Raw genomic sequence first — 12726 nt, forward strand, 5'->3', positions numbered from 1 at the left:
TGCCCCCCAACCCCTTGATTTATTTCAGTTAATGTGATACAATGGTAAATGCTCTTCCCTCTCTGTGGAGAAAAAAAATGGTCTGATTTGGGCCAATGCCTCCCTCTTCAGAAGAGCAGGCAGCGAGGCTGGACATGCATGACAGCTGCAGGGGCTAGGGGGGAGGCAGGGAAGGTTGAGAACTGAGAGGGACTGACCCCAGGCCTCTGCTCAACTCCAACACCATCCTCCCCAGCACTGGCTCCCTCAGCAACTTCCATCATCGGGCAAAAGAAGAACCTGAAAGGGATTCCACATGCACAGAACAGTGCATAAGCCCTTCCCTTCAGCCTGTTAGTAAGCAGAAAACACTTGCAGCCGGGGGGCCCAGAGTCAACATATTTGAGTTGTGGCTGGTGTGACAGCTGCTGAGTTTGTCACACAGATAATTAGATAAACTGCTTGAGCACAGAGATTCAATATGCAGTGTCATTTAGCGGCTGCTACACAGGGTCTTGATCTTAATTGAAGGCGCAATAGGCGAGACCCTTAAAGAAGTCCCAAATCAACTTCTTCTTGCTCCAGTAATTAAACATTTGACTCCTGATCATCATCCAGAGCCTCCCCAGTGTTGGCCATGGGCTCCATTACGTGGTTCTAAGCAGCTAGAGAGCCAAAGGCACCTCTTCTCTCTATGCAAGGCCTTCCCCAAGCAGCCTGCTGGAGAGAAGCTTGGGGGAACAGAAGGTTCCATGTCACCCCCTCCTCTGCCTCCTTCTGTGCCCTTCTTTCCTTGTGTTCCTTCAACACCCTTGATGCTCCACCCCCCACCACAGAGAATCCAACCTGTCTTTGGGCATGTAAATAAATCCAGCTTTTCCTTTGCTGGGATCCTCTGATGCATACGGCACAGAAGGCCTCTAATGGGGCTTCCCATTCTCTCACTTGGGGACCTCTAAGGGATTGCATATATCCTATTTAACACATAATCATCAATTTGTGTGTTCATCCAAAAAAATGAATGGAACATCTCCAAGTGCTAGGGCTAAAAGTATAAATCATATTTCCTCACTCATAAGGATACTCAGTAGAGTGGGAAGATGAGCAGGCTGACAAGAAGCTACAAGAGAGGGAGGCCTCTACTCTTGGAAGAAGTTCTGATGGCACCTTGGTCAGCTTGGGGCTCACAGGAAATCCTCAGGCCCCATGGGTTTAACTCAGGTAAAGAAGGAACTTGGAGATGTTTGGCAGCCCCTGGGCAGGTTGTCTCTTCCAGCCACAGCACAAACCACACAGCTTTCCAGGGTGGTGGTGAACAGGACGGTGCCCTCCAGGCCACCCACTAGTGGATATGGCAAAATAATGAGAAAGGAAACAGAGAACAGCGGTTAAGAGCTTAGGCTTCCAATGGCCAATGAGGCTCCTCCAACTTCCGCTTAGGTCTCTCTTGCCTTCCTCACTCTGCTCCAGTTACCCTGGCCTCCTTGTTGATCCCCAAATATGCTGGGTGAGCTCTCGCCTCAGGGTCTTTGCACTGGCCACCTCTTCCCCCAGATTTTCAAACAGCTCACTCCCTAACCTCCCAATTTCCTTCAGGGATCTGCTCAGATGTCTCTTCTCATATTAGAAGCTCTCACCAATCCCTGTGCATGCTTTATTCTCCTCCAGAGCACTTGTTATGGCTTGAAACTCTTCATCTCTTAGGACAAGAGACCACTTGTGCCATCAGGGCAGGAATCATGTGCATTTTGTGCACTACTGTATCCCCAGTGCCTGGAATACACCTGACTCACAAGGGGTGTATGTTTGCTAAATGAATGGATGGAAAGGTGAAGGTAGGGGAGGGCCATGGTCAAAGTCACCTCTTGAAAAGCTCACTTTTAAAGCCATATAGAAGGTGGGCAAGAAGAAGGAGGTGGCCAGGAGCTGGGAGAACAGCTAGGGGATCCCAGAGGTTGTGCAGGCGGGGATAGGTATGTGTGGCAGCAGAAGAGGTAGAGACTAAGGGGCAGAGCTAAGAAATTATAGAGAAGTTGGGGTACCTGCGTGGCTCAGTCGGTTAAACACCTGACTCTTGATCTCAGCTCGGGTCACGATCTCGCAGTTTGTGGGATTAAGCCCCACGTCAGGCTCTGTGATGATAGTGTGGAGCCTGGTTGGGATTCTTTCTCTGCCTCTCTCTCTGCCCCTCCCCCACCCCCTCTCTCTCAAAATAAATAAACAACATAAAAAGAGAAATTATAAAGAAGTAAGCTTGGTGGGGTTTTATGGTGTGGGGATTCAGCTGCAAGGAGGCAGCAGTCTCTTGGGGTCCAGTCCCCTGGAAAGTGAAGAGGTTGTCGCTATCACTGAGAGAGATGCTCTGTGAGGAATGGGAATGTCAGGGACGGAGGGAGCAGAGAGGGGTGGGGAGTTCATTCAGGACGCACTAAACTGGAGGTGAAATGTGGAGGAGAGGTCAGGGGTGAAGATACAGCTGAGTCTTACTGGCATGGGAGGCATGGCAAGAACAGTGAGGGGGTGAAAAGGAAAGAGGAGAGCACTGAGGGGGGCGCAGAGAGAACCCACATGTGGAAAGCTAGTGTGAGGGGCAGGAGCCTGCTGGGAATGGCAGGAGCAAGAGTTGGGGCCACCTGAACACTGATGCCACTGCAGGACGGACACAGTAAGAGCAGGCCTGGAAAGTGCTATCTGGACGTGGCGTCTAGGACATGCTGATCTTAATGGGGATGGGAGTCGGTGTGGACCCTGCCGGGCACAGTGTGGGGGAGCTGGGACAGTGGAGGAGAGCCCAGTGAGGGGAGCATCTTGGGTGAGTGGGAGAGAAGGGAGGAGGGGGAACATGAACTGGTGCCTAGAGGGAGGCCGGGATAGGAGGAGACACCCAGAGCCGGCCGAGGTGACCGAGGAGGGGTTGGACATATGAAGGCGGGGTGTCAGGAAAGGGCAGGAAACAGTGCGAGGGCCTCAGAGGCTGTGGCTTGTTTCCATAAGCGAAATCCACGCGGTGCGAGACTTTCTCAGCTCAGTAACTTATTAGCAATTTTTAATTACTGGAATGTAATTAATTCATCGAAAGCACAGCGGTTCTGTGAAGCACACAGCACATGCTGCACTGATAACATTCTTGCACATTTGTGGGGTGCACACACCAAGTCGTTTTCTTGCATAAAACCTAGAGGAAATCTCCCGAGAACATACTCGTTTGTGTGAAGTTGTGTTTCTTGATGGTGGAAGCAGATAGGAGAAACGGATGACTGAGCTCCAACGGCCGCTGCCCTGGGGAAGGGCCACAGTGAACCTGCAGCTCAGTCACCCCCAGGTGCTTGCACTGGTGAGGGCAGAATCTACGGGGGAGGCTCCGAAACAGGGGACAGTCCATGAAGATCCCTACTTGTCCTTGATGTCTTGGGGGGGGGGTCTCTGGCTAGAGCGGCCCCCATATACTGGCCCCGAGAATGCTGGGGACTGGAGGTGGACCCTTCTTTCAGCTGTCAATTCCACAAGGTCAGACCTGGAGTCCTGATCATACGGGTGTCCTCAGGTCCAGCACAGCCTGGCACCCAGGAGACACTCGATAATGCCTGTGAAGCTGGGTGGCTTGGCAGGGAATGGCCACACTCTCCTGTGTAGAGCTCAAAGCGAAGGCCAGGAAGGGCACTGGGCGCACGGAGATTGCTCTGCAGGGTTGGAGGAGCAGCGGAGGCCTCTGGGCACAATGTGGGCGGGGCCAGGAGTGGAAGTGCAACTTGAAGAAATTGGAAACAGGAAAGAGGCTTTGGAGAGAAAGTGGAGGCCAGTGCCAAAAAGCCAGGAAGGGCCTTCAGGTTGGGGTTAGAGGCTTTGCTGGTTTGTCCTGGGGCTCCTTCCAGCAGCCTCTGGGTGATCCTGAGTTCCTAACCCTTCTTCTCAGGGGAGAGAGTGGTCTGGTGCTGTGATGTCAGAGGCCCCACGAGTTTGGCATGACTGAACCAGCTTTCCTGGGGCAGCTCCCACCTGGGCTTCTTGATAACCTGGGCAGTAGGCCTCAGTCCAGTAGCACCCAGGCCTTCCCCATGGACCAAGGCTCCTGAGCCCTCCACCTCTGCACCAGGAGGTCTCTCGGGGAAAAGGATAAAGCAAATGCGTGTGCTGTGAACGTGCCTTGCTGGGACAAACGGTGCAGAAGCTGTGGGCGCTTCTGAAGGGCGGGCTGCAGAGGTAAGGCAGAGCCCACGTAACCCCGGCCCTCTCTGGGCCTCAGCATCCCTGTCTGGGGAATGGGCAAGTTGGACTGGCTCAACAGACACGCAGTCCGCTTGGGCGAAAACTGCCTGGCCTGGTGCGAGGGCCTTTCTCAGTGCACCTTCCTCACGTGCCTGCCTTTATCCGGCGTGGACCTGTGCTCCCCAGGATCTGCATTTCAGTCTCTTCCTCTTCTCTCAGTCTACAGGTACCCTCCTGCCTGTATCCCTAGGATGCCCTCGCGCCCTCAATCACCCTTGGAGACGCACCTCACTGTCTCTTCCCTAGACGTGCCCCTTCTCACCCTCAGCTGGCAGTTCCCAAAAGCCTTTTCAGAAACTTCCTCTAGACCCAGAATCAGGGACTATTGGATCTTCTTTTGCACCTCTAACTCTCTAGGTGAACTTAAAGGATTCATTACATTTCTTTCTAGAACAGCAAGGCAGCTGGAGAAGCTGAGTTTAGTGTGGATGTTTGGAGATCAAATTCTAGCCACTCATTAAATAAATATGGAGAACCAATGATCTTCTCTCTCCTCATTCACAGAAGCACCCACCTCCTGGAGCTCTCAGCTGATACACAGCGCTGCACGAGGTCGGCACCAGCACCTCAATTGTATCCTGAAGTTTGCAACAGCATCCCCATCATCCTGACGCTGCTTAGAGAAGAGAGCGCACTATGGGTCAGGCACTGCTGCTTTCTTGCTCACGGCACCGTGTGAGGTAGGTGCTACGGGCATTCACGTTTGACAGATGCGGTAAGTGAGGCACAGAGAGCTCACCTGCCTCGTCCAGCGAGGTGTGGTATGGCCCCATGACTGATCTCAGGCCAGTACCTTTGAGCCTGTGCCACACTGCCCCCCAGCCTGGGCCTCCCTGGGATGCTGTCACCATGCTCTTGCTCAGGCCTTAGCACGTCCCTGGCTGCAGGGGCCTGCTCCAACAGAGTGAGACCAAAGGCTGGGCCCCCACGTGGGAATGTGAGTAGCTCTCCCTGGTGGGGCAGAAAAGACTTGCAAAAAGTATGGAAATGGCCTCGAGGTAGTGAGACCTAATTTAAGTTCCTAAGGCAACAACATTCAAAGTAACAGCAATAACGCAACAAGAAGGAAAGAAGAAGGAAGTCCTTTGGCAGCACGACCTATCTGCTGTGCCTTGCAACAAAAGGGTGGGTTTTTATGGCCCTGTTGTGTAGTAACACTTAAAGATTTGTTAGTGACCCTGTTTAAATTTACACATGTTTAGATGTTTGGTTAAAATTTTTGGTTACATTTTTAAATTTAAAAATTAAAAGTTTTTAAATGTATGTTTAAATTTTGGGTTAAAAATGGAAATCATTTCCTCCGATTTCACTCTCCTCTGAAGCACCAAAATGCACCTAAAACACCATACGGGATGAGGAATCTCAAGATCCATTTAGAACTGTAGCCCTAACAGGCTTCTTTCTTCCATAATTTCATGGTTTGTTTGGAAAACTGCCCAACTATGACACTGTATCATCTGGGATAATACAACCCTGGTGTAGTGAGTGACGGCTGAAAGGCAAGCTTGTCTTCTGGAAGAATACGAGAGATATAGCGTGCATTCAAATCCGAGACAGAAAAACAATTTTAAAAGTGCCAACGGGTACACAATACCATGTCACAAGGTAACTTTTAAAACACAAAGTCTAAAGAAGTTAAAGTTACAGAGAATTCCACCCGCTATCTTGGTGTTCTCTGGTGGTATTTGGGGCTGACAACAAATGTGACTCTGATTTTGCCACCAGAAGAGAGAGGACATCCTATATCCCACTGTCCCCCTGATTTTTGGCAACAGAGACCCTGCCTGGGATGTCCAGAAAGCTGGTATCAAAAGCTACAAATATGAGCTGAAGCGATGCTTTTGAGTTCAGTTTTGCTTTTCTCAAATGCTAATGATCTCTAAAATGATGTTATATTTCATTTCACATTCACAAGGAATTCTATTGCCATAGCAACCAGAATGTGATACCACAAGTTTTCTTGAAAATGGGGCTTAGAATATCGCCTCTCCTCCCCTGCAGGGCACAAGGGCCATGGTACCCATGCAGTGCTCAGGAGAACCTACCCCCACCCACTCCCCTCCCCACCTCCCGCCCCACCAAGGGCACAAGGGCCTGGCCACGGAGGGTGCGCTCTAAACTGAGGCCCCTTGGAATCCACCACCACGTTCCCCTTTCTCTCCACACGCCGGCCCCACAAGGAGCGTCCTAAGAGAGACTCTGGGGCACAAATCAAACTGGGAAATGAAGTCAGAACTTCTTTTTGTAAAGACTGGTAGAAAAAGAGAATGGAACATGGATGAATTTAGAATTTTTGTTTGCATGAAAAAAGAAGGTGTTTTTCAGTTTCCTCTATCAATAACTCCCCGGAAATTAGGGACAAAAGACAAATTGTCATCGGTGGGGCTGAAGATGCCATTAAATATTCTGCTCTCTTGAGGTGGGGTTGTACTATAGTGTCCTTTACCCCCTCTCCTTTCTTCTAAGACCCTACCCCCCAGCCCTCTGTCACTCTGTTTCTTCCTGCTCCCCGTTGGAACCATGGCTCTGGTGAAGGTGGAGAGGTGCTCACCCAAAGCCCCCTCCCTAGGGCTGGCCTGCCTCCCATCCCTGCCAAGGCCCTGTGGTCGGTGAATAGGTCCTCACTGTTTGCTGGGCATTCCCTGTGGGAATGCTGGAGGAAAGAGTCGGGCTGGCCTTCCCAGTGCCTAGGACTTGAGCTGACCTGAGCAGGAAGCAGAGAAGGCTCCTCCATGGGATCCAGACCCACCGGGGTAGGTCTGCAAAAAGGGGAGTCCTGGTTACAGTTAGGCATCTCCAGGATCTCACAGGACCTGACCCTCAGCACCATACTCCCCAATTCCACCCACCAGCAAGCCATGGAGGCCCCATACCTGCTAGGCAGGGCCCTTGTTCCTGCCTCTGTGGTCCCTGCATGATCTCCTCTCCTCCCTGCTCTACATCTGAGGCCACGTTAAAGATGAGTACAGGTATCATTAATACACAACACTTGCGACATGCCTGCCACATGCTAGGTGGTTTCTGTGCAGCATCTCATTTACTTTTCTCCACAGAGCAAGTCGTACTGCCAATAAGCCCCGTTTTACAGCAAAGGGAAAGGCCCAGAGAAGCAGAGTGATGTGCCCAAAATCACACAGCTGGAAAGTGGCAGAGCCGGGCTGCCCCAAGTCTCTCTGGGAGCTTGTGGGTACTGCTGTTCAGTAGGTGGGCATTCACAAAATCTGTATAAAACCTCAATGAATCAGAAGGATTCGGTGGATAAATTCAATCAGCATGAAGCAGAACTGAGCCCTAATCTGCTTGCACCAGCAGCCCCCATCCTCTCCAGCTCTCCCCCATCATCCCTCACTGAGGCAGGTTTCACGGTGGTGGTTTTTCCCTGGCCTGACATGAGAAATGCTGTTTGAATAACCGATGGTGAGGGAGGCTGGGCACACTCTGATGCAGAAATAAAAACCTTTAGAAAGATGCAATTTGGGGGATATTGGAAACTGGAGAACGGAACATCAGTCTATAAAATTCAACATGGCCAATAAAGCTGGAGCAAGTGGTCAAGTGTTTTAGTGCTCACAGGGCTGGGGAATCAGCAGGCATGAGGCTGGGCAGAGCTTTCAGACCAGGGACATTTTTTCTGGACTCATTTTGGCCTCATTTCCATAATGTGCCTCATGATTTCTGAAGCACCTCAGCATTAGCGTCATAAGCACAGCCATGAAAGTGTCCAAGACTATTCCCATCACAGGAGAAACTCAACCTAGCAGAGCACTGTCGGTTCTAGGACACATCCCTCCCGTGCTCCCGCTGCCACAGCCCACGCGTGGAAGTGGGAAAGTGGCCCTTCACGGGGCAGCAGGCAACACTGGTAGTGGCTGCTTCAGGTCAACAGACCTGTGCTTTGCTGCTGAGAATGCCCTGATGTCCTGGTCACACCACTGTGGCCTGGGGGCCTGTAGGGAGGGGCCAGAACTCTGTCCCTCCGCTGTGGATGCCCAGGAGACTCAGCAGCCCATTTTCTGTCTCCACTGTAGGCCCGTGCTGGGTTTTCTCCTGAGCATTCTCTTCCCCTCCCTGCCCTATCCCAAAGGTCTGCTTAGATTCTGTTCTCCAAGGAGCCCCCTCTAAAGGCCAGGGATCTCTGGAGGTGGACACACATAAAACATGCATCGCCGAAATGCTGCTGCTGCTATCCTTTGGCTAAAGCTCCAGCCTTCCTCTTCTCTCCTGCCTTTACACATTCAACCTGCAGACTCAGCACCCAGGCCATTTGTCAAAAGGGCATTAGAAGATCCATCCTCAAATCCAAAAGCAAAGGGGCAAGGAGGCATCCTCCTACCTTTAAGGAAGCAGTCCTTGCTGCGGACGATGACGATCTTCCTCCCCAGCAAGCAAGCAGCACGGTGGAGCTCACAATGGTTCTCATAAAACCTCCCATCGGAGCCACACACAGGCATGTAGCTGGGCCTGCATGCCTCCAGACACCGACATTCGGGCTCCCCCGTCTCTCTGCTGAGCATGCACCTGCTCCCACGGCTGCAGAACTTCTTCCCACAGGATGCTGGCAGCCCGTCGTGGCCAGGAAGTCCTGCCAAACACACAGACACAGAGGGTCAGCTGCGAGCATTCAGTGGTGGGGATCATGGGCTTCCTTTGTGGTTGCATTTGCCAATGAAGCCAAGGCCTGGGGGCTCAGGGTGTCCAAAAAAGTCTGTGCCCTACTGACAGCAGGTGGCCATGGATGCCAAGAGCAGTACCCTGCTGTACAGCATTCAGGTTTTATGGCTGGCTCACACCTAGCATCTCAGGCACCACCCCTGCCCACCCTGGGAGGGAAGAGTCAACAGGGGACCACATGGCGATAGCGAAGTGCCAGTGGACCCTGCCAACTGAGAGTAGGATGGTTTGCCAAAAGGCAGAGGCTCGAGTCACAGCTCCCATAACCACAGGGCAGGGACAGACCTGATGTGAGGAGGAGTTTTGTACAGGGGTGGGGTGGGGAGGGGAAGGATGCCAAGGTGTGATTCTGGGAGACACAGAATACCAAGCCATGGAAGTTTGGTCAGGTATGTTAGGCACTGGGGAGCTATCGCAGAGGCCAGGGAGTCAGCGTGGAGTAAGAAAGGAGAAAGTGCTACTCTAAGTGTTCGGGATGGGGGGCAGCCAAAGCAGAGAGGCTGGAGGTTGACCTTTCTCTCTAAGGAGAATGTGGTTCTCTAGGATATACATCACCAGCGGTGGGACCAGCAGCCTTTCTCTACTGCCCATCCCTTTCTAGCACCAAGCACAAAGCTGCAGCTGGGACAGGAAGGCTGAGACCCTGGGCATGGCTGCTGCCATGCTGCTAGGCATCTGCTGCACCCAACATATGAGCACAGTGACGTGAGGCACTGGTGCTGGAGCCCACATGCCCAAGTAGGCAGGGCAGCTGGTAGAGCATCTTATTGCTGGAAGGGTCCGCTTAGGCTAACGGCCAGGCAAGTGCCCCAAAACATCATTCCACTCCACTAGAGGAGCCCAGAAAATGAGATGATTGCCATGGAGCATTAATGGCAGCAAGCAGAAATTGAGAATAAGAAAGGGATATCAAAATACAAATAAAACATAAATTCTGATTTTGTGGCCACAGAAGCCTTTGCTTTTAAGTTTTAGAGAAATCTTCAGAATACTCTGTGAGACAGAATGGCCCCAGAGGTCAACACTGAACCTTTGGTCCCAACTCTGATACCAGGAGATTAAAATGTCTGAGGGAAAAACAACCTTCTTTTTCTTGTTTTTGGTTAAGCTTGCTTTTCATCATTCTAGATTTGAAAGGAAAAAAAAAATCAGTTATCAATAGATTAGCTGCTTGATTCAATAATTCATTTAAATTCTTCCAGCCTTGGCAAGCTAAGAATTATTGACTTTTTCTTGAATCATAATAAACTAGAAGGTCAAAATATCTCTGAGCAGTGTAAAAGTGTGGATCCTAAGCAGGCACGTGAATCTCCTTTATCCACTTGGCTGATGTTTGCATGTCACGGTGGAGGCTCAGCGGCATTCATCAGCTCCTGCGTACATCTTTCTGTCAAGGTTGACAGGCAGAGGGGAGCTGAGGGTGCGTGGCAGTGGGAGGCCAGGGGCTGGAGGCCCTCCACCTACCGTGTTGATGGCTGCTTTGCCACAGAGTGCGTTTGATTAACACGGCTCTCCTGGGTGGCTGCAAAATGGGTTACCCTGGAAAATGCTGGCGGCTATTAGAAGAAACTAATACGGCTCTAAAAATACCAGCCTTTGTTTCTTTCCCAAGACAGCCAGGGCACAAATCCGTGCTGTTGTATCACTGTTTTAATAAACTTCCCCATGTGACGGGAAGGGCACTCACTAATCGCCCCAGTTTGAAGAAGCACAGCCAATGTTTCTGAGTGTCTGACCTCTCAGTTCCTGCTTTAGGGCATTTGCCCTGGCTCTACTGCCCACCCAGGCTGCACTCACTTTCCAGCTAACTTAGCTCCAACTACTCACCCCTGGGCTCCGGGGCCTCTCTGAGGTGCTTCCTGACAGTGCAAGTCTGAGCACTCCTTCTCTGGATTCCCTTCTTGAAAATGCCTGTGCCACTGTGTGGATGAGGGAGGCCCTACAGGATGGGACCTTTGTCCTCATGCAGCCCCAGACACTTGGGCTTTAAGAAACACAGTAGTTTTATTTTTATTTTTATACTTTTTTAATGTGTATTTATTTTTGAAAGAGAGTGTGAGCAGGAGAGGGGCAGAGAGAAAGAGAGAGACAGACAGACAGACAGACAGACAGACAGAGGATGTGGAACAGCCTCTACACTGACAGCAGAGAGCCCAGCCTGATGTGGGGCTTGAATTCATGAACTGTGAGATCACGACCTGAGCCAAAGTCTGGCGCTCAACCTGCTGAGCCACCCAGGAGCCCCAGAAAGAGTAGTTTTCAAAGGTGACCTCCTTAACTCTGACTTGGTGCCATGGCTCAAACCTCAGGTTAGATGTTGAGATAGGGAGGGTAGTGGGGGCCCCATGTCCCCGAGGGGGGACCTTTTAAGGGATGCATCTCCTCTTGCCAACTCCAGGAGGGCAGGAGGGAAGGCGGAAGGAGGGAGACACAAAGGGGAGACAAAAGTCCAGGGAGGTGGGCCTTGTGGGGTAAAGGAGACTAGAATCTGGAGTGACTGAGCAAGAAGGGACTCAGAGACCACCTAATTCAGCCTAGACGGTTAAAGCCAGCCCACAGTGGATGGCAGGGTAGAGGATGAGCAGAACCCCCTCCTCCTGATCCTTTCTTCTCTGAAACACTGGCAGGCCCAGATCGCAGTGAGTGCCTCTGAATACCAGCAATGGACATTGTGCCCTCCAGTGCCCATGTAGGAGGTATGACTGAGGCCTCCCCCATAGGCTGTGTTCTGAAGAGTTAGTGTTAAGAAAACACGTGCCGACTTGTGCTCACAGAGGTCATCAAGAACACTGAGATTCTCTCTGACACGGAAATTGGTGGTCGGCAAATATTTGATTCCTAATTATTTGCAATTAAGGCAGAAAGAGCTGTACAGCCATGTACCTGCCTTTCCCAATCTGTAGCCAGCAGGCCCCTCAAAGAGCTGGGAACGCCCTGCACAGAGGTGGGCCTGGAATCCCATCCTTGGCCAAAGAGACACAGACCAAGCAGTGGGTTGTGCACTAAACAAGCCCCTTGTTACCACTTCCTCCTTGTTATTAAAACAGAATGAATTCCCCAGTCCTAGCGGGACTATGATAAAACAGTAATGGGAAAGGTAACCAAGTGAGACCGTCAGCAACTGCCTACAGTATTTATGAGGACGACCATGATGCATGAAAAAGATATAATGTGCTTAATTTATAGTCATAAAGAAAGTCGTTTACCCAGGTTGGAAACCGATCATCTTACCAAATAAGCTGCTTTTAGACACTAATTAAATTTACTGAACACAGTTAGAAATGGGAATTGTTACATGAAAGTTATGGCGGCAGAGAAACAAGCCCATTTGTACCAGTTGGTGCTAGAGACCCCCCTCTGTGACTCGGACCAGGAGTCTTGATTTGAACTCACAGACTTGGGACTGCCATCACCCCCAGCAAAGGTTAAGTTGTGCAGCTTAGGGACAGAGGAAGCCGAGGCCATGGGACCCCCACTCAGGGATCAGACAGAGGAGGTGGGTCCTTCCTCATTCACCTGTTGCAGGGGGCCCCTCCCTTGTTTTCTCACCACTGACCACCCCACACGGCGCCAAAAATTCAGTGATTTTGTTTCCAAACTCTGACTCAGTCTCTGTAACTGGTTTCCTGGCACAAAGTACATCAGTGAGTGCTTCCCTCTCAGGGATGGTGTCCAGTGGCATGTGAGGGGAAAGAAGCTAGTCTTCTACTTTGGGATGCTAACTGCCTCAGGCAAGACCTCCCAGTGCAGCACTTCTGTCTCGGAACTTGTCCCAGGGACCGCCCTCTCCATTACGCTGTCTTAGGAGGT

General features: G+C 51.2%; 1 protein-coding gene across 4 annotated transcripts in view; it reads right to left on the minus strand.

Annotated features, from left to right (window-relative positions):
• The window catches only part of FSTL4 (follistatin like 4), a 714076-nt gene that overhangs the window by 197445 nt on the left and 503905 nt on the right, over positions 1 to 12726 (minus strand). For all 4 annotated transcript variants that reach the window (XM_015083153.3, XM_053220961.1, XM_027076699.2 and 1 more), the window contains one exon: positions 8579 to 8827. In XM_015083153.3, coding sequence (XP_014938639.1) covers positions 8579 to 8827 — 249 coding nt within the window. The remainder of the gene's footprint in view (positions 1 to 8578; positions 8828 to 12726) is intronic.

This window comes from Acinonyx jubatus, chromosome A1 (assembly GCF_027475565.1).
Source record: "Acinonyx jubatus isolate Ajub_Pintada_27869175 chromosome A1, VMU_Ajub_asm_v1.0, whole genome shotgun sequence".
Classification (NCBI taxonomy): Eukaryota; Metazoa; Chordata; class Mammalia; order Carnivora; family Felidae; genus Acinonyx; species Acinonyx jubatus.